The following is a 23,062-nucleotide window of genomic DNA, read 5'->3' on the forward strand; positions in this document are numbered from 1 at the left end:
AAGAACATAGTACAGTTGTATACTCTTACCATAAATGTAGATGTTTGAGTGTATTCACTGTTGCAGTCCAGGTTACCCTCCTGCCATCCCCCTTTATCTTTCCTTCTCTGTCTTCTACAACCTATGTGGTGCATTTACTTGTAGATGAAGGTAAAGTTTATACTGGTGCATGTCTCTCTCTCTCTCTCTATATATATATATATATATATATATATATATATATATATATATTGCTACCTTTTTGGGGGCACCTGACATCGGGGGCAAGAAAAACTAAAGAAAATGGCGTCGACTGCATGTTTTATACCCCTGACGACCTGACGTCATGGAAGAGAAGACAGCAACCAACGCAGGACCCAAGACTTTGGAATTCAGACCAAATGAGGGCAACCTGCCAGCAGATTACCCAAATGTAATGACTGCAACAGTGAATACACTCGAACATCTACATTTATGTTAAGTGTACATAACTGTACTTTCGAGGGATCCTGGGGGCTGACACTCCTTCGTCAGATCCTACTCTCCCACTCGGAGCTTTGGCGCAGGTGAGTTTGGCGCCTACATCAGCCTCAGAACCATCACCTTCTGTTTGGGGGAGTTCTCTTGGCTCTGTGGAGCCGGAGACTAGCGAGCCTGGATCGTGGTGCCTTCAAGGTGAATAGGAGTGTGCTGTCCTCTCAGACCGCTCCACCCTCTGCTCCAGTTGCTCTGTCCCCTTCCGGGCCAGTGTCCACCTCCATACCACCCCTCCTCCCCAAGAATAGGGAACCAGTGCCCCAGCTTCGGGCGACCCCCCCCCCCACCCTTTCCAAAACCTCTCCAGAGCACCCCTTGGAGGAGGTCCCTTGGAAGAGGACTTGTAAGAGGAAGCATTTGGTCTCCCCTGAGTCTCTGACATCGGACATGGACTTAGAGGACTCAGAAGGGTCTCCACGGTCTCCCTCTGAGAATGTCTCATTTTCAGGCATCCTGGAAATCCTCAAGCAGAGGGGTGGCTGGAAATCCCTTTCCCCTTCTGAAGACAAGTCTGTGTACCTGGACACATTCAGTTCCCAACCCTCCACCTCTTGGGTGTTTCCGCCCTTTGACCCACTGCTAGGTGTAGTAAGTCAAAAGGTGTAGAACTCAGCAGAATCTATGGAACCAGTTCTGAGGAGGCCCAATAAGTTTAGCACTGCACCGGTAGCCAAACCTTTCCTAAGGGCGTGCCAGGTGAAGCTATGGTGGTTGCGGCAGCCACAAAGAAGGAATTGGCAGAAACTTCTTTTTCTGTCCATCTGCTGAACAAGGAGTCCTGTACGATGGACAGATACAGGAAGCATACATCTCCAGGGGGAACTCCTGAAAAAGCTAGGAGATACCCTACAGGATCCTACAGCTGCGCAGGCTGCTTTCCAGCTTGCAACCTTATCTTCTGTAGTTAACTACTCCATGCGGCTTATCTCCTACACAGCCGATGGAGCAAGCAGGGCAGCAGGTACAGGAATTGCCTTATGGAGACTTTCCTGGATGCACCTTTGTCAGTTTGCAGAGCTTTTCAATTCCTCCTTTACCCAACCCCCCCCCCATTTGATGGCTCGTCATTGTTCGGGCCCAAGGTAAAAGATACTCTTAACAGGTGCGAGCAATATTACTAGACCTTAGCCCAAATGTCAAAAAGGTGGGAAAATGTGCTTCCCGAAATCCCAGGGAGCTTCGCCTGATGCACGTGGTGACTTTTTCCCCAGGGGGCAGAGGGGGAAATAATAATGGGAAACACTGCCCTCGCAGCAGAGGGGGTCCGCAGAGTCAGGGCGACAGATGCGCTGTCTGGTAGGCCCTTCCATCGCTACTGAAAGGAGGCCCACCTGTCCACCTCTGGAGGCAGTCGGGGGCAGATTGGCAGTGTACCCAGAAGCCTGGCAAAGTATCATAAAAAATACATGGGTACAGTCGGTAATATCCAGGGGATACAGTATTCTTTTCTCCATGCCACCTCTTCCCAGAAAACAAAATTCATCCCAGATGTGCCACCCAGTCCAAGGGAACATGCAACCCTGGAAGTTCAAAGGTTGCTAGAAAAACAAGTCATCCAAGAAGTCCCTGCAAACCAAATCGGATCCGGAACTTACTCAAGGTTCTTTTTAGTTCCAAAGAAAACAGAGGACTGGAGCCCCATTTTGGATCTCAGCAGATTCAAGTCTGTCAAGAAGACAAAGTTCCAGATGGTGATACTGCAGTCCATACTTCCCTTTCCAGGGAAGGACAATTGGATGTGCTCCATCGATCTCCAGGATGCGTACTACCATATCAAGATGGACAGGCGATGAGATAAGCTTCCAGCTTGGAGCCAGTTCCAGATGGTGACACTGCAGTTCCTACTTCCCTTTCTGGGAAAGGACAATTGGATGTGCTCCATCAATCTCCAGGATGTATACTACCATATCAGGATAGGCGATCCAGGAGATAGCTACGCTTCCAGCTGGGAGCCAGTTACTACCAGATGTTCTTCGTGTTTCACTGTTGCAGTCGTCACATTTGGGTTACCCTGCCAGGGGTAGCCTTCAGTCGGTCCGAATACCAGAGGCTTAGTATTTCTGTATCAGTTGCTTTCGCGCTCCAGGACTGACATCAGGTCATCACTGGTATAAAATCAAGCAGCCGACGCCATTACATAAGTCTTTCTTGCCGAGGAGCCTGAAGCAGAAGCAGTTCGCACGAGTGCCTGTTGGCCGCTACCTGAGTTTTTGTTTCCAAATTGAAGTTGGTCTTCTAAAGCCAAGTACCCCGTTGGGGATCCTTTTTTCTTGCTCGAACCGATGTCAGAAAAAGTTAACAATTGTGTCGCCTGTGTAAAGCAAATACCACACCGAGACTTCCATTCTTACTGCGTCACCTGTTTAGGCCCAGACCACGATGTCCCCTGCTGTTGCTTTTGTGCTTTGTTCAATGCCAGAACTATACATTGTTGAGCCCTTATTGTAGCTAGATATTTTCACTCTCAGTCCTCGAATTCCGATATGGCTTCGATAAGCCATCCGACTACCGATCTCCCGAAAAAACATAAGGATAAAGACAGAGACAGACCGCACAGGTCCAAAACTGCCATCGATGCTTCCGTTAAGCTAATCGTCAGTTCGGTCCTTAGTGAGGCGCTTTTGCAGCCCCTGAAGCCCACTTCTGTAGATTTGCAGGCCACTACAGAGACCCTTTCGGAGTCCGGTATGCTGTGAGACTTCTTCGACTAAGGATCCTGCGAAAGTGTCTACTTTGGATGGGTCCGGAGCCGCTGAGCAGGCACCGGCTTCTGAGGAAGTACTTTGCACTACCGATACTCGACCCAGACGGACGACTTCTTTAGCGTCTTCAGTTTTCTAAAACTGCCGAGTTTCTAAGACCCAGGGTATGAACCACACCCAGAAAAACGATTACCTCAGCTCAGGCACATGCTTCCTTGCCTTGTTCTCAAATGCTTAAAATAGTGGAAGACCTTATTATACTTATTAGGGCAAGCCAGGCTACTCCTTCCAAAAGAGAGAGACTTGTCCACAGTAGTTTTATTTGAACAGGAGTCCGATGACTCTGATGCATCTGAATATGAAGGTATGCAACCCCTCTCTGCTTATGAGGATTCTGATGCAGAGGAATCCATTCATACTGCCTCTCCACCCGAGGATTTTTCATTTGGGGAAACCCTACATACTTTAAGGAAGCATTTCCAATGGGAATGTCAGGACTACCCTCAGTCAAAAAAAAGACTTTGGGAATTCTTAGATCTACCACAGCACAGACCTTTGGCCATTCCTCCTGTCTTGGAAGTTGTGGATGATGTTTTTATGAAATCCAGTCTGACTACTGACATCCTTCCTGCTGCTCCCAGGAAACCTGACAGGTATTATAGAGTCCCTGACTCTCACAAATGTCTTTTCAAAAATCCTACTGCTGACCCAAAGGTCAATTCTCAAGGACCTAAAGGAATCAAAGCAACTTCAGCTAAGAATCCCAAACCCTCAGACAGGGATTCCCGAGCATTAGACAGATGGGGTAAAAAAAGTATACACCTCTGCTACTCTTGCTGTTAGACCATTAAATTGTCAGTTCCACATGCTGAAATATCGGCAGCATACCATGGAACTCCTCAAACAAAAAATATCTTCTTTTTTTGCTTGTGCAGAATATAAACAATTACAAGAGTTGATGCATTCTGCTAGTCAAGTAACTAAGCACACCTTATGATGTGGTTTTGACACCCTAGATGCATCTTGCAGGGCAGCAGTCACTGGTTCTGTCCTTAGAAGGCATGCTTGGCTTAAGGAACAGACCTTGCCAGACCATGTCAAATCCAAATTATAGGACACACCCTTGAACAGACAACTTATTTGGCACCAAAGCAGAAGAAGTCTTAAAGATGGAAGAAAAAGATAATTCTATGCAGACAGTTAAAGACTTCTTACAGGTCCAGCCACCGGGGTTCTGTAGGCATTGCCCCTCCAAGCACTGGTCCTTTCCTGCCCCCTCCAGGCCAGCTCAGCCCAGATCCAGGGGAAGCAGACACCCCCCCCCCCCCCAGACAGCAGCCCCAGGGAATGCAGAGATGTTCTTCCTGTTTCATTGTTGCAGTCATCACATTGGGTTATCTGCCTGCAGGTAGCCCTCAGCCGGCCTGAATACCAGAGTCTTCGGATTTCTGCGTCGGATGCTGTCTCTTCCATGATGTCAGGTCGTCAGGGATATAAATTATGCAGCCGACGCCATTACATCAGTCTTTCTTGCCGTGCGGTGCCCGAAGCAGAAGCAGTTCGCAAGTGCCGGTTGGCCGGCTCCTGAAATTTTCGTTTTCGAGTTTCAAATCTGAAGTCTTCAAAAAAGATAAGTACCCTTTTGGGGATTCTTTTTCTGTCTCATCAGAGAAGTGGGGGAGGGGGGGGTGACCTGGGGTGTGAATATCCAGGTAGTAGGTTTTGAAAGAGGTAAGAAAACCTGCAGCTAGAGAATCTGATGTTACAAGTGGAAGAGGTTTTCTAAGTGGTGCCTTACTGATATCCAAGGGTCTGGTATGTCTACCCCTCTGATTTTGAAATATTTCAGTGAGTTCTCTGCGATGGCTTACCTTATGCATATGTCAAGATGCATCTTGTGGCCATCTCAGCTTTTCTGAGCATAGGTCCTTTTTGTGGTCAAACGATTTATGAAAGGAGTGTTATACTTGAGATTCCCTCGAAAGCAAATTCTTCCTCCTTGGGAATCTCAACTTTGTTCTTAAAAAAAAATGATCTTATCTCCTTCTTGAATGTCTTTCAGGCTGATCTTTGAGGGTCATCACTTGGGAAACTGATTTTCTTATTGCTCTAATATCTTCAAGGTGAATCTCAAACTGCAAGCTCTCATGATAGGCCAACCTTATCCAATTTTCCTCAAGGACAGGGTTGTTTTCTTCTTTCAAGCCAAAAATTGAAAAACAGAATTTTCCCTGAATCAAGGCATCGATCTTCCAGTTTTCTTTCTGGAACTTAAAAACAGAAGAGAGAAGATTCTCAGGTTCTACCTTGACAGAACATAAGCCTTCTAGGAAAGCTGAGCAGCTATTTATTTTCTGATGTCCTTCAAGGATGCATCGGCAGTCCTAACAAATGGGTTGTCCTGCCTCAGGCAGCCCTTCGGTCGGCCGGATTCCAAAGTCTGGGTCTGGCCTCGGCTGATGTCGCACTTCACCCGTCACTGCTGCTGTCAATTGGGTATAAAGGCATCAGCCGACGCCATTTTCCTCAGTCTTTCTTGCCGCACGGTGCCCGAAGCAGAAGCTGTTCGCAAGTGCCGGTCGGTCAGATCCAGATATTTCTACTACCGAAGACTTTTAAAAAGCTAAGTACCCCGTTGGGGACTCTTTCTTGCCTCAGCCGATGTCAGAAAAAGTAAATAATTGTTTAACTTGTGGGAAACAAATACCTCATAAGGATTTCCACTCTTACTGCCTTCCTTGCTTAGGCCCAGACCACGACGTAGCAGCTTGTCTAGCCTGTGCTTCCTTCAACCGACGGACACTTAGTCGTCGGTCGGAGTTTGCGGAGGAGTTTTTTGGTCCCGCTTTTGCTTACAAAATGCCGTCGGAGACTCCGACTTCACAATTAGCTAAAAAGCGTAAGGAAAAGGACCGACACTCGCGGTCCGCGGTTTCGGCCGAAACCATGGTTAAGCCAACCACGAGTGTCTCGGTTTCGGCTGAAACCGAGTCCTCGGTTCTTCCTTCGACCGAAAGCATTCCTCCTGCAGCCGAGGCCTCACACAGCATGGCTGAATCTGCTACTGAAATTTCTCCTGCTGTAGCAGGCACCCAGGATTTATCAGATACTATTCCTTTAGACATATCTACTCCTGCACGTGGAGCTGCTAGGCCCCCTGCATCTATGTCTATCAAGGCTTTCTCCAGGGCTAAAGCAGCTAAATCTTCTAAGGCCTTGCCTTCTAAAACCCCCTCACTCAGGCCTAGCTCTAGTTCCCAAATGCTTAGCCTGGCAGAGGACCTCATTTCTTTGATCAGGGGATCCCAACCTCACCCTGACAGGGCCTCTCATCCCCCTCCAGAGAAGAGGCCTAGAGCAGAGCCCCCTGAACCAGTTTCTACGGATTATTCTTCTGATGATTCAGAAAACTCAAATCCTCCAGAAGGCCCTTATTCTCCATATGAGGATTCTGACGCAGAAGACTCCATTCCTTCTGCCTCTCCTCCTGAGGAATTTTCTTTTGGGGAAACCTTGCATGCTATGAGGGAACAATTTCAATGGCAGGGCCAGGATTTTTCAGATTCTAGGAAAAGGCTCAGGACCTTTTTGCATTTACCACAGCATAGGCCTTTAGCCATTCCTCCAGTACTAACAGTTGTGGATGATGCATTCAATGATGCTTGTACTGCCCCTGACTCTCTTCCTCCGGCCCCTGCTAAGCCCGACAGATACTACAGGGTCCCGGACACACATTATCACCTGTATAAGGCTCCTATTGCAGATCCTGAAACTATTTCTCAAGGCCCCAAAGCTGTAGCAACTGCCAAAAACCCCCTCCCCTCTGAAAGAGAATCTAGAGCATTAGAGATGGGGTAAAAAGTTTATACTTCTGCTACTCTTTCGCTAGGGCTTTAAACTGTCAATTCCACATGATTCAGTATCAGGAATTTTTGTTAGATCAGTTAAATAAAAAAACTATCCTCTCCTGAACCTATAGACCGTAAGTCCCTTCAGGATTTGGTACATAACACTCAGCAGGTCAGTAATCATTCCTTAAAATGCGGCTATGATGCACTGGAGGCTTCCTTTAGATCAGCTATGACTGGTACAGTGATCAGAAGGCATGCATGGTTAAAAGAGCAATCCTTACCAGACCATGTAAAGTCAAAGCTCCTAGATGCTCCCGTGGAGAAACTCAGTTTGTTTGGCTCCCCTGCACAGCAAGTGTTAAAGAAGGTGGAGGAAAAAGCAAAATCTGTCCGAACAGTCAAGGACTTCCTACAGGTCCAGCCTCCTAGGTTTAGTAGAAATTGGCCTTTGAAGAATTGGTCCTTTCCAGACACCAGAGCACAGAGAGGCAGAAATAGGCACTCAAGAGGCAGAGGTCAATCCAGAGGTGCCTACAGGGGACGTCAGTGGCAGCCTAACAACCAGAGAAGTACTGCCGCAGATCCAGCTACTACCACTTCCACAGGACAGTCACAGTGACTCGGCTCTGATACCGCCTACCAGGGAACAACTGGAAGCACCATTAGGCGGAAAGCTAGCCTTATTTTCAGAAAACTGGCATTACATTACAGGAGACAAATGGATTTTACAGACAATAGACAAAGGTTACAGGTTTCACTTCCATACTCTACCAAGGAAGAGAGGAATGCCAAACCTACCACCAAACCAAAAGACAAACGCTCTAGGACAAATCAACCACTTACTAAGGATGAGAGCTATAGAAAAGGTACCGGCTATGGAACAAGGACAAGGATTTTATTTCAGACTTTTCCTGGTGCCAAGAAAAGAAAACCAATGGAGGCCTATTCTCGACCTGTCCGCTCTCAACACATATCTCATTGTTCCAAAATTCAAAATGCTGACCCTACAGCACCTTCTTCCCATGCTGGGCAAGGAGGCTTGGCTGGTGACTCTAGATCTCAAGGAGGCATACCTGCACGTCCCTATTCGACCAGATTGCAGAAGATACCTCAGATTTCTTGCAGGATCAGAGCATTATCAATTATCAGCATTGCCCTTTGGCTTATCTACTGTGCCCAGAGTATTCACGAAATGCCTGGCATCAGTAATTGCTCATTGCAGGCTTCAGGGAATTCGAATTTATCCATACCTGGACGACTGCCTGCTACAAGCGGACAACAAGATCAAATTAACAAAAGATTTGGAAAAGGTTATTCACCTACTGCAGGCCTTGGGATACACAGTCAACATAAAAAAGTCAAGGCTGGTACCATCCCAAAGGATTACATTCTTGGGTGCAGAACTGGACACATCAAATCAAATGGCATTTCTCACAGCAGAAAAGCAAAAACAACTACCACTCTATTTCAAGGCATTAACAACTCAGAACCAGCTTACAGCAAGGAAAATCCTGCAAGCCCTGGGTTACATGGCATCCTGCATAATATTGATCCCACATGCCAGACTGCATATGAGGAAGTTGCAATGGTACCTAAGGAATTTATGGTCTCAGCACAAGCACAGCCTAGAAACCCAAATTCCAATAATTCCATGCCTGAAGCAAGAATTCCTGTGTTGGGCTCAGGCCTGTCAGTTGAACAAAGGACTGCCTTTCCACAGCCCTCACCCAAGCCAGACTATCACCACGGACGCCTCAGACCTCGGTTGGGGGGCACACAGGGCAGACAAGTGTGTACAAGGCCTATGGGCACAGGACCAGCTGAACCTACACATAAATCAAAAAGAGATGCTGGCAGTGAAACAAGCAATTCAGACATTCAGACCGTTTCTTCAACAGGGTCATTTGCTGATAAGGACGGACAACACCACAGTTATGTGGTATATCAACAAACAGGGAGGCACACATTCATATCCTCTATGCCGGATGGCAATGGACCTGTGGAATGTGGCCCTGAACCTCAACATTCAGCTCCAGGCCTTATTTGTGCCAGGAAAAGAAAATATATTAGCAGACACATTAAGCAGAACTACCACGGATGCCCACGAATGGATGCTGCATCCGGACATCTTCAAAACCATTACAGAGAAATGGGGGCTACCCGAAATAGACCTGTTCGCATCCCCACACAACCACCAATTGAGAAAATTCTGCACAAGGACATACCACCCACTTGCTTGGAAGGTGGACTCCCTATCCTTCAGTTGGGAAAGCCTAACAGCATATGCATTCCCACCTCTACCTTTGATGCACAAAGTGCTACTGAAGATCAAAGAAGATTACCCAAGGATCATACGGATAGCTCCAGACTGGCCGAGACAGCATTGGTACCCGCTTCTGAGAAGTATGTCTCGGACACACGCATGGCCTCTACCTCTAGTTCCTCTGCTGCTAACACAGAACAACTTCAAGATCCTGCATCCAAACTTGAAAACACTGCAGCTAGCTGTTTGGAATCTTGCATGAAACAAAATAACCCAGTCTTATCTCAGAGGGTTAAAGACATTATCCTGGAGGCTCGCAGACCCTCCACAAGGAAGACTTATTCAGCAAAATGGAAAAGATACCTCATTTGGAGTGCAGCAAAAGGAGAAAATGTATCATTGGCAAACATAGCTAACATCCTGGAATATTTAGCAGAACTTTTCCACAAGGGCCTGTCTTACTCCTCCATCAAGATTCATGCATCAGCAATTTCAGCAGAATACAACATGGATCCTCCAGTCTTCTCTCATCCTCTACTCAGGCAGTTTCTGAGAGGAATTAAAATGTAAAGCCTCCAAGGAAGCCACCTCTGCCTACATGGGACCTGAACTTTGTGCTGGAAAAGTTAACACTTCCCCTTTTGAACCAGCAGCAACAGCAGAATTACAGTTCTTATCTTGGAAAACTGCTTTCCTGCTTGCAATCACTTCAGCAAGAAGGGTTTCTGAATTACAGGCATTAATGGCAGTACAGCCCTTCCTTATCTTCCATCAGGATAGAGTGTCCTTGAGAACTAACCCTACTTTTATGCCAAAGGTGGTCTCCAGGGTATCATTGAACCAAGCAATCCACCTACCAACATTCTTCCCCAACCCACAGAACACAGGGGAAAGCCTACTGCCCACCTTGTATGTACACAGGCAATTGCTACTACCTGGACAGAACCAAGAACAATAGAAAAACTGACCAGCTTCTGGTAGCATATGCAGCAGGAATGGAAGGAAAAGCAATTTCAAAACAGACAATCTCAAAATGGATAGGAAATTGCATTAGATTTTGTTACTCCTTTCATGGGAAGACAACTCCAGAAAACATCAGACCTCACTCCACAAGGGCTACAGCCACTACTACAGCTTTCTTACGAGGAGTGGCTACCAAAGACATTTTAGAGGCTGCTACTTGGAGCTCCGTGCATACATTTGCCAAGCATTATAATCTGCCTTTATACTCCAGATCCCGAGCAGGTTTTGCCACTGCTGTTTTGCAAGGGATCTTAACTACACCATAATCTTCTTAGTGCCTCCCCCAGTTTGGCTATGGTATTCTACCCATTTGTTAGGACTGCAGATGCATCCTTGAAGGACATAGTACAGTTTTGTACCTACCATAAATGTAGATGTCAGAGGTATGCATCTGCAGTCAGGATTACCCACCCTCCTTCCCCTCTGTGGTACTCCTAGGGTATTTGCCCATCTTGTAGCTAGCTGGGGGAATCTATTATGGTGTATTTGTTTGTATATATGTACATACATGTTTATTTTTTGTTTGCTCTCTACTGTTTGGAATCATTTGCATTTATCCAAATTTAGCCTTCCTAGAGGGCACCTGGCATCTGGGGCAAGAAACACTGAGGAAAATGGCGTCGGCTGATGCCTTTATACCCAATTGACAGCAGCAGTGACGTCGGGTGAAGTGCGACATCAGCCGAGGCCAGACCCAGACTTTGGAATCCGGCCGACCGAAGGGCTGCCTGAGGCAGGACAACCCATTTGTTAGGACTGCAGATGCATACCTCTCGGACATCTACATTTATGGTAGGTAAAAAACTGTACTTTCTTTGGCAAAGAAGGGTAAAACTGTAGGTAAGCAAACTATTGCTCATTGGTTGTGGCTATTTTTTTTTCTTTCACCCTGGTAAATCTGTTCCAGGCAAGTCTAAAGTATATTCCAGCAGAGCGTTAGCCTGTTCAGTGGCATATTGGAAAATTATAAACTCTAGAAGCATCAACTTGGTCCTCTGTTTATGCCTTCACAAAGCACTCCAAACTGGATTCTCACATTTTCCAGAACAGACTTTGCGAGGACCATTTTCTAGGGCCTCCTGGATCGTTATCCTTCCTCCTACTAGGTAGGGTAAGCTTTAAGAATCTACCCATGTCCCACTGAGGCAGTGTGAAAGACAAATGTAATATAGTTGTGCAAGTCCTAACTAACCTGTAACAGTAAATGTTTGAATTCCGTACTGCCTTGGTAACAACCACCCACCATCCCTCCTTATTGTCTATGTAGTTAGAAGGTGTCTGCCCTATGTGTTGTTGGTTAGCTTTGGTTATTTGTGTTGGTGATGTATGGCTGCAAATTGGTGGATTGATTTCAAGTAAATCTTGCTTGTGGTCCTTCTTAGTTTGTCCTACTTTGCACTAAAGCCTGAATAGCTGACATTCTTTGACAGGGGTTAGGCTTCTCCCTGATAGGAGCAACTTAACCAGTTCTCTGTCATAGATAGTCAGAGGAGGAGATTCTGAGCTCTGAAAAGTTGTGCCAATGTGGGTTTTTGCAAATACGGACCCCATATGACACTGAGGTAGTGTGAAGTTCAAACATCTACTGTTACAATTTAGTTTCTCAGGATTCTGAGATTCATGGCATCTATGATTCTCATGATTCCTTTCATCAGGTTGTACATAGTAAAGATTAAGCGCTGTCTTAAACGCTCATGGACCCAACACTTGCTTCGATGGATTTTTCAGATACCAGTTTTGGGCTTTGTATAAAAGGAACTATACTGGTGACTACTACATATGCAAGCAAGAACAGGTCTACCCTTTTCTTATCAACCTTCTAAGCCGGTCTGTGGGGGAGGGGGGTGTGGCAGTTCCTTTGGGGTAAAGGTGCAAGGCCTAATGGATTTTACAGACAGATCAAAGCACATCGTTTTAAGAGTTGTGGGCTGTGTTCCATGCCTTTTAATCTCTTTCTCTGTGGCCCCCTGGATTTCTCCTGTTCATTACAGACTACACCACAGTAATATGCCACATCCATTAGTATGTGGGCACAATGACTTGCCCTGTGTGGAGGCTGTGATCACTTGGGAGCTAGCTCTTCAACCCCTCCAATCATCCTACTTTGTGCTAGAACAAAAATATAGTAGCAGACAAGCTGAGCAGGAACACGCCAGACCCTCGAGTGAAATTTGGATGTGAAAGTCTTTTAGGTGAGGGAACACCTCAAGTAGAACCTTTCTCCTCCCTTCAAAATAAACATCTTAAATGTTTTTTTTTTCATTCTTGGATGGGAATGTTTCATTATGCATTTCCACCCCTTCCCCTGATATTTATTGTAATTCTGAAGATAAAGAAAGATGCTCAAAAAATATTTGTAGTCCAGGTAGTAGGGGTTTTTCCTTCTTACGGATTTGGCCAAGGGCACCTGCAACAAACTTCCCCACTACCTGGATTTGCTGACACAGGATAAAGGGAGTTTTCATAAATCCCAGTCTCTCTTCAGTTGTCTGTCTAGATTCTAATACCTTTTAGGCACTTTTTAGTGGACATCCAAAAGGTACTAAAAGAGGCAAGACGTTCTACTACTAGAAAATCTTATTTTGACATGTTGAGGAGTTTTCTAATAGGGTCCTCATTACTGGGTAGGCATCAGTTTGGGATTGTCCCACTGGTGCACAAATAACTATATTCTGGCCTTCATGCTACTTTATCTCAAGGTACATCTTGTGGCCATTTCACAATGTCTGCCCATGGATCCTTCTCTCTTCAGTGTTTTCTTAAATAAAACTAAAAGAAGCATTTCACATGAGGTCACCTGACAGGTTGCACCTTCTAGGATCTTAATTTTCTACTTTAAAAGTTGACCACATCTCCATTAAAGCCTGCACTTCAGGCAAACGTAAGGTTCATTACATGGAAAACTGTTCTCTGCAAGATGAATAGCCAAGTTGCAAGCTGTCTCGGTGAGTGAACTCTTTATCTGCTATGCTGTTGAGAGAGGGCATAATTAAGAACAAAGTCCTCATTCGTGGCCAAGGTTGTTTCAGAGTTTTCTTTGAATCCCAACATCAGTTTCCATGTTCTGTCCTAGACCTCAGGAAGAAAGGATTGTACATACTACGGACATGCATAGGCATGTAATATCTTGACAGAATCAAGTCTTTTAATAAAGCTAGTCAGCTATTTATTTTCTTTGTTGGGATTATGAAAGGTGCGCTCATTTCAGTTAGACTGTTTCCAGTTGGTTGTCATGTGATTTTTGCCTTTTGTTATGCCCACCATGGCAAACCAGTTCCAGGCAGTCTTAAGGTTCACTGTACGAGGGCCTTGTCTTTGACATATTGGAAAGAGGTGGACTTTAAGACCTTTCTAGAAGCAGCTACATTGTCTTTTTATATATCTTTATAAGGTGTTAGAAAATGGATTCCTTTTTCCAGAACCAGGACTAGCTTTGCTAGGACCATTCTTCTTGAGTTCCTGGATCCATATCCTTCCTCCTCCTGGATTGGATAGGCTTTGGTAATTATCCCATATAGCCTAAAGGCTACTGCAGCAGTTGGTGTAATGAATATAGAACATTTGTGCAAGTTATACTTACCAATAAACAGTATATGTTGAAATTACTCACTGCTGCAGAAGCATCAGGGACACATTATCCCAATAGTAGTGTATATAGTTATTGTTGGGAAATTGCTTGGTGGCTGTTTCTTGTTTTAGTTCAGGATAAGTACACTACTAAACCTTTAAGCAAGAAATTCCTGACATTTTTCCAATCTTAGCTGCTGATTTTCCCTTCAAAGGACTGACCGATCAGAGTGAAAGCATGGGAGGGAGACAGAGTTTTGGGTGGCTGGCTATGTCTTTGGTAAGACACAACCCCTATAGTCGAAAGGCTATTGCAGCAGCAAGGAATTCGAACATCCTCTGTTCTGGGTAAGTGCAACTCATATAACTGTACTTTCTCCACACATTGGAGTCACCAGATACTACTTTAGGGGAACCAGATCTCAGTATCTGCTCTATGGTCTTTGGTTTCTGACATGGTTCACTTTTAACACCTAGATTTTGTTACTGTGAATTATTCCTTACTGCTGTTTTATGGTTACTGTGTGTGTTTGATATGGTCAGTGGAGGTCTGTATCATTTGTAGCTTGGTAGTTTAATAGTAAACTGTTTGATTTGCAACTTTAAGGCTCAGGGTTCAGTCCTGATCTCCAGCCGTTGTCTTTGTGGAGTTTTCTCAGTGTCTGAATTAATTTTCTGTGGGTACTTCAGTTTTGCCTCACTTTCCTAAACCTACTTGTTGATTGGCTGCACTAAATTCTGCATGTATATGTTATATTTGCCTTATTTCTTGACAGAAATGCAATTATTTAATCACGAGCGTGATTGGGAAAAAAAATCATGTCTTAAAGCAATCGAAATGTAATTCTCAAAATCTGTGTAGAAGTGTGTTTGTAATGTTTTTTTGCCACTTTATAGCGTCTCCCATGTGTTTTTGTATAGTTGTTTTACCACTTTAGACAGTCTGCCATGTGGCATTTACACCCTCAAGCCCTATTGTTTGTTTTCTAACTCTGATTGTTGTATCTTGAGGTATGGAGAAAATACTGAGACACTGCAGTCTTGATCTTTAAAAAGTAGTATTTAATTACACTTCAGTGTTATTAGCACATTAGGATGTCGAACATTAATGTCTCATGGTTAAGCCTGGCACCCTATGTAACCTTACATTTGTGGCCCTGGTCATCACTGAAAATAGTCCAAGAAGTGCCATTTCACTTATCTGGTTTTGAAATTAAAAAAAAATGTGCCTGAGATTCAGGTTTTGTTGAGCTTATTTCTTGAGGTGCTGGTAAGGCTTTTCTGGGTGCATTCTTTGGAACTTCTGCACATCTAGCAGTAAGTGTATTATCCTCATAAGATGAGGCTGCGTCTTGGAGTATGGCCTCATTGTTCCAGATGTGATTACACTTTTCACATTTGTTTCAGGTCTTGTCAATAAGGAATGTGTGAATGTGTCTTCTGTGATCTTACACTGTCTTATCACAGCAGCAGGCTGTAAAGCTGATCTGTTAAACAGGCTGTATCTTGTAATTGTTGGTTTGACTCTGTTTTTGCTTACTGTGTAGCAAGTCTTTTAACCAGACAGTGTTCCATAACCCCTGAAATAGAAATTTGTGTTTCAATTACCTGGTTAAAAAAGGGAAAATACTTGTAAGTGGAGAAAGTAGTCTCATTTCTTATGTATTAGATTCTGAGAAATTGACTTTTCCTTATGGGAATGTGGTGGTATCAAATGGCTTTTAATCAGTGCCACCTGGTTGAGTTGTAATGACCAAAAACAGCTTTCAGAAAATTTTGACATTACACTGTTGTGCAATTTTGGTGATATGTCTAATCTCATGTTGCAGTATTCATTACAGTAGGGAGGTTGCTGCCTGCAGCACCGCCATCCGGTCAGTATGCCAAAGTCTCTGCTCCTGGAGGGTACATGTGACGTCCCTTGTCAGTGCCATAAACCAAAGTAGGGTGTAAAAGTGACATCTGCACGTACCCTCTTCAGAATTTTATTGCCGCAGTGAACATTAGACTCCTGTTTGCCAATTCAGAAAGCAGATTGCTATTTTTCAGATGACCAATTAAAGCTATCGCTCCAGACCAGATGACCGCTTCAATCTGTCGATACAGATAAGTGCCCTGTTGGGCTCCCCTTTGTCTTTTGATTACTGCTGAGACATACATGTCAACTAGAAAGAGGAAGTGTGCTTGTGGGAGATAAATTTCTCACAAGGACACGCACGAAAAGTGCGTATTTTGCTTAGGCGAGGCCCATGACCATATGTCCTGCCCCATCTGCAAATCTTTTGGCCCAAAAACACTTCACAGATGTCTGGCCGTGTTAAAAAATTTAAAAAAATTTGGAAAATCAGAGATTACAACATCTTGTACTCTGTATGGAAGGTGGAGTAGGCCCATCCAATGAGCCGTTGAGGAAGAAGGCCAATAAAATCGGGCCAGAATCCCACACTGTGCCTCAAGAGTCCAAGCAGATTCTTGAGGCTGATGAAAGTCCGTGATCTTTTCAAGCCTCCATTTCCAAGCCAGGCCTTGGAACCTCGGTGGAAGCTGGGGTGGCAGAAACTTTAAGTACGTCCACTGAGGGTAATCAGCCATCAGATCCTAATGGCCGAGGGGAACCACAGCTCATTCAGTCGGAGGGCCCTGCTCATACACTTCCACCTAAACAGACGTCAGCACCGGTTCTTTCTCCACCAGCTACCCCCAGTTCCTAGATGGGAAGTATTTTCACAAAGTCTTTTTAAGGCATTCCAGGCCCTGTAGACACAACAATTGCCACCTGCTCCCTCTCCTCAGCCCCCTTTAGAGGTGTCAGAGGAAGGCTACTCTTCAGAGGAATCTATTAGTTATGAATCACAAATAGACTCCCCCAAGGATTTCATTACCCCAGAGGAGGAGGACTCATTACTCCCAAGTCCCCAGGGGAATAATTCACCTTTGGAGACGCAATCTCCCTCATGAGGGAACATTTCAGGTGGCAGGCATCAGAAGTATCTGACACCAAGAAAAGGTACTTTGACTTACTTCAAATGGAGCAACCATCTCCTGCTGTGCCCCCTTTGTTACCTGCTTTCCAGGATGCCTTCTTAGCTGCTTCTCAGTCCCCATACTCACAACCACCAGCCTCAAAATGTCCAGACTGTTTCTATAAGGTCCCTCTGGACACCCAGTTCCTTTTTAAAAAAACATCCAGCAGACCCATCAGTTACTGCTGTCTGTGCTGACAAAACATCCAGACAGTTGCCTTCTGCTGCTCTCTACCCGATGGATAAAGACAGCAAATTCATGGACAGACTAGGGAAGAAAGTGTATACCTCCTCTACTCTGGCTAGAAGAGCTCTCAACTGCCAAACACATATGGCTAGGTATGTCCTGGACACATCACCAAAGCTTCTACCCTCCTCTGAGGCGCCTGACTCTCCTATTAAAGGTCAAATTAACACCATACTTTCCGCAGCATCCCAAGTTACTAGGCACTCCAAGTGCAGTTATGATGCTGTGGAAGCCTTATCAAAATCTACTGCATCAGGCTCAGTTTTGAGATGATATTCTTCGGTGAGACTACAACCACTCCCTATGGATGTACTCGACAATAAGGCCCTGTTTGGCCAAGCCTCAGCAGAACTTCTCAAATCTCTTCAAGAAAAGGCAATAGAACTTCAAAACCTAAAACATTTACTGGTATCCCCTATACCCAGATACCACAGGAACTATCCACAAAAACATTCCTTTGTTAGAAGACAGTCCGCACAACCAGCTGACGACCAGGGAAAAGATCTACTGCGAAGTTTCCCACCAACTCTACCACCACCCCCTTTCGGAGTCAGTCTGACCAAACCAGACCACCTCCACTGTGACTTACCACCCTTAGACCCAACTACCCCCTTATCCATTCATCTCACCCTCTCCCTACCCTCCTGGCGGATAATTACATCAGAACAATAAGTCCTCTCCATCATTCAGAGGAGATATTTCATGACTTGGTGGATGTTACCCCCCCCCCCTTAAAGGGTATTCCTCAACCACCTGCAAACCAAGCTCACCTTTTTCCACCCATCATTCAACAACTGCTAGGTCAGGGCACCATAGAATAGGTACCCTACCCACAAAGAAACATAGGCTTCTACTCCAGAATGTTTCTGGTACTAAGGAAAGACTGCCCATGGAGGCCAATTCTAGACTCATCTTTCCTAAACCTCTTTCTCAGGGTACCCATTTTCAAAACTATAACCTTACCCTTGCTCTTACCACTCATACCCACACAGGCTTTCATGGTAGCCCTGGATTTGAAGGATGCCTACCTGCACATTCCTATACATCCAGGGCACAGGAAATCCCTCTGCTTTGCAATAGGGTCTTGGCATTTTCAATTCTCTGCCTTGCCCTTTGGTCTCTCCACTGCTACTCGAGTGTTCAAAGTGTCTAGCGCCCTTCATTGCTCACTGCAGAACACAAGGTATACAAATATACCCATATCGAGACAACCTGCTTATTCTTCATCAAGACCACCAAGTCCTTCTACTCCACGTACAAGTGATTTCCACCCTAACTCAATTAGGGTTTACCATAAATCACGAAAAGTTTCACCTGAACCCCACTCAAGACCTGTTTTTTTTTTTGGTATGCAGGATCAGAACAGACAGAATGAAAGCCTTCATTCCAGGCGAAAGAATCCTAGACCTTTGTCTATACTTCAACAATCTCCTCCTTGCCAGCTCTGGAATTCCTAAGAATGTTAGGCCACCTGGCATCCCTTATACCCATGTTACCTCTGGCAAGACTCCACATGCGGAAAAATTCAGTGGATCCTAAAGAGCTTATTGAGCCAACATTCCCAGCCCCTGGACTCTCCCCTTCCCCTACTTAGTGTCTGAAGAGGGAACTCCAGTGGTGGGTATCAGCACTTCACCTCAACCAAGGACCCCCAACCAGTTCCAGCCCCTTTACAACAAGTCTCCACAGACGCATCAGACTTTGGGTGGGGTGCAATGCTACTAATAAACCAGAAACAATTCACCGTACAAGGAAAATGGTCCAACCTAAGACAAAATGACCATATCAACATCAAGGAAATGAGGCCACTACTGCTAGCCCTACAAACTTTCAAATCAGCTCTTCAGTCAGGAACCCTGAAAATGATCATGGACACTATGACTGTCCTGTGGTACATAAACAAGCAGGGGGGTACAAAGTCTAACCCTCTGTGCAGCCTGGCCACCCAGATTTGGAACCTAGCATCATCATTCCAGATTCACCTGGTAGCAGTGGATATTTCCCTCAACAGAGAATGTTATGGCACACACACTCAGCAAAACTTCAGTTCCCTCTCACGAATGGATGCTTCACAGAGAAGTATTCCTGGACCTTATCCACAGGTGGGGTATTCCACAAGCAGCTCTCTCTCCCTCTCCCCAGAACAGAAAGATGCCCAGATTCTGCTCAAGGGACCCACATCCACAAGCTTGGAAAGTAGACACCTTCTCTTTTCCTTGGGAGGGAATGTACCTCTATGCCTTCCCTCCCTTCACACTGATTCAGAAAGTCCTCCTGAAAATACAGAGGGACAAAATCAAAATCCTGTTGGTGACCCCCTTTTTACCCAAGATAGCATTAGTTTCCCCTTCTCCACCTACTAGCCAAGGGCATTCATCACGGGTTACCCCACTAAATAGACCTGCTCAGACTGGACAGTAGATCTCTACTACACCCCCAGGTGAACAATCTGAAACTGACCTTGTGTGATAGGGCTCTAATCCACTACAGGCACCTATACTTGGAGGACGTACTCCGTGCTCTGCAGGAGGCCAGAAAACCTAGTAGCAGAAGAAATTATGTATCTAAATGGAACAGATTCTCCAAGTGGTGTCAATGAAAAAACTAGGACCCTATAACTACTTCAATACCTGTGGCCTTTTCGTATTTGTATAAGCTACTTCATTCAGGACTAACTTACTCTTCAAAGTCCATCTATCTGCCATCTCTGCTTGTCTCCCCATATCACCTCCGCTGGCTTCGAGATTGGATGTCGAGCTTTTTCTGAAAGGGGTACTTCATGTCAGACCCCCCAGAAAGCCTCTACCTCCCCCTTGGGACCTGAATTTTGTACTAGAAAAACTTACTTGGCCACCCTTTGATCCAGCACATTCGGTATCTCTAAAACTGTGCGCCCTGAAAACAGTTATACTAGTGGCTCTTACCTCCGCCAGGAGGGTATCAGAGATACAGGCCTTATAGCTGCCTCTTATCTTATTTTTCACAAGGACAGAGTTGCCCTCAGGACTAACCCCTCCTTCATGCCTAAGGTAGTTAATGAAATCTCATTAAACCAGACCATTAACCTACTGGTTTTCTACCCTCGTCCACAAAATTCCTCAGAGAGGATCCTCCATTCTTTAGATGTCCACAGGCAACTGAGGTACTACTTAAACAAAACCAGACCTATCAAAACAGTCTGACCAACTTTTTATCTCCTTCCATCCGAGAGCTCTAGGGAAGGCAGTCTCCAAACAGACCATTTCTTCATGGATCTTTAAATCCATTGGTATGTGCTATTCCTATCATGTAAAATCCTCCTATCAAAACAGTCTGACCAACTTTTTATCTCCTTCCATCCGAGAGCTCTAGGGAAGGCAGTCTCCAAACAGACCATTTCTTCATGGATCTTTAAATCCATTGGTATGTGCTATTCCTATCATGTAAAATCCTTACATGGTCATGTCAAACCTCACTCTACCAAAGCATCTGCCTTTTTCAAAGGGATTGACTACACTTCCATTTTAGAAGCTGCCACTTGGACTTCAGTACACACACCTTTACCAAACATTGCAAACTGGACCAAGCCTCCAGAGTGGGATTTGCCAGGTCAATTCTTTAGGGCCTCATTGACCAGGGACCCCAGTCCTCCACCCAGACTCGTACCTAAAGCTCTAGTACACTCCCTACTGTAATGAATATTGCAACATGAGAATAGAAGGACATAGAATAGTTGTGTAAGAACTTATTGTAACCTTAGATGTCCTTCACTTCCATGTTACAGTATTCAGCCCCCCCCCCCACCTGCCCCTCTACTTTACCTAACTAACATACCCTGGCTTACCTGTGGGGCCAGTCATTTTCTTTCCCAGTCTCCCCACTAAACACAGCCTACTTAGTTCCCTATGGTCTAGTCTACATGCAAGTCTACAGGGTCTCCCCCTATTATGACCCTCTCAACCTACAGGAGTACTACTGTATGCAGTGGTTCATTCTGAAGAGGGTACATGCAGACGTTACTTTTATACCCTACATCGGTTTATGGCCCTGACGAGGGATGTCACACGTGTACCCTCCAAGAGCAAAGACTTTGGTATACTGGCCAGATAGCGGTGCTGCAGTTAGCAACCTCCCTACTGTAAAGAATACTGCAAAGTGGAAGAGGAGGACATCTAAGGTTATGCTAAGTTCTTACACAACTGTTCTTTATTAGTTGAGGGATATAAGTGTTTCCCCTGCCACATGTGGTGTGTAGGGAAGGCTTGCACCCCCACTGAAAATAGTTTTTAGCTACCCCCCCCGGGAAAAAAACAGGATTTAATTAAAAGCTGTTGGATCTACAAGAGAATGCTTTTTACTGTTAGTATTTAGTCTTGCCCTCTTACGCCCTTTTTTTTTTTAATTTCTTGAAACCTTCCCTTTTTCACTTGTAAGTAATGTTGATGGAAGACATTTATTTAAACAGTGTTGATGAAAGTTGGTATTATTGTATGTATTTGCTTTTTGTATGCTGGTACTAATGCAGAAATTTGCTTAAGGTAGGTCTGTACGAATAATTCATGTAAGCCTGTTGTAGGGCTTAAGATCTGCGTTCATATAACACTAATTAAGTTATGTATTTTTGGAGGTCTGATTTTTTTTATTTTCTTAATGTTTTAAATAGGCAAAATGCCCAGAGTTTGAAAATATGCTGTGGTTTGAGTCACTACTGTTCTACGGATGTGAAGAGCAAAAGGAGCTGCAAAAAGATGATGTAGACATTGGTTTGTTACCTGCCATTACAGAAAAAGTTATTTTGCCTAAACTTTGTGGTATGTGTTGTTTCTTCTTTTGACACTGCTAAAGCAAGTAGGTCATTTTGAATTGCAAAAAGTAATTCTAGATTTACTAGACACATTTTCTGCGTCTCAGTTTTCTGAGTAAAACAAAGCTTGATGGTCAATAAGTAAACAAAAATTCCATCTGTTACGCATAAAGTATACCGTCACTAGTGGCATGCCTGTGGTGCATTGCGTTACAGAAGTTTAAAGGTATCTACCCATTTCTGAAATTAATCATACTGAAGTGTGACAACATGTACTCGCTAGATTGTTGTATCCCACAAGTTTGTTAGCATGCACTGTAATTATGTAGAAGGTGTTCATGTGGATTGTGAGATTGAAGCTGCTGTTTTTGATGCACATCATTCTTTAGGGTTATTGAAACTGCCGACGATGTATTTGTTAAGCCAGTTTCCCTGTTGTGATTTAGTATTAACATTGGCGTTTTTAGGTATGTCTGGGAAATTTGGTTGGTTACGTGATAAGAGAAAAAAAACAAAGTTTACAAAGTGTATTCTCCAGTGGTATTTGACGTGTAAACAGTTTAAACTCATAGTTAATCCTATTTTTATTTTTTTTCTTATTTGGTTACAGTTGTATTTTCTGATTTCCTCAGGAGGATTATTTCCTGCAGAGTTTGATTCTATACGCAACTCAAAATAAGCCAGTAAAACAGACATAGCCCCTAACAGGTCACTATTAAAACTGGCCTACTGGATAAGGCCTTGACCTCGTAAGCCAGAGATTGTGGGATCTGATGTCAGTTTTCATTCCATCCTCGACTGATGGTTTCGGATCGGAGGCATCAGATCTGACTCTGCTGCTTGTAAAAGCTTGTGGCAATCCAAAACTCTCGAGATTCTCACTTACCCATAATGCATCCTCCCCATTACCTCAGATCCTGTTTGCCACCCTTAGGTGAAAGACGTAGTTATTTCACTCTCACGCTACTAAGATAAGTCTGATTTTTGTATTTTTTACCTTAAATTGTCTTAAGCTATCTTAAATTTTCTACCTTTTAACTGGCGTACTCTAGATACTATCGTTAGTACCTCATCTGTACCTTACCTT

General features: G+C 44.5%; 1 protein-coding gene across 1 annotated transcript in view; it reads left to right on the forward strand.

The window, feature by feature from the left end:
* Window positions 1-23,062, forward strand: part of PAXBP1 (PAX3 and PAX7 binding protein 1) — a 1,009,737-nt gene that overhangs the window by 607,589 nt on the left and 379,086 nt on the right. The window contains exon 14 of the mRNA XM_044072024.1: window positions 21,835-21,982. Within this exon, the coding sequence (XP_043927959.1) occupies window positions 21,835-21,982 (148 nt within the window). The remainder of the gene's footprint in view (window positions 1-21,834; window positions 21,983-23,062) is intronic.

Source organism: Protopterus annectens, chromosome 5.part0 (assembly GCF_019279795.1).
Source record: "Protopterus annectens isolate FY-2018-M chromosome 5.part0, PAN1.0, whole genome shotgun sequence".
NCBI lineage: Eukaryota > Metazoa > Chordata > Ceratodontiformes > Protopteridae > Protopterus > Protopterus annectens.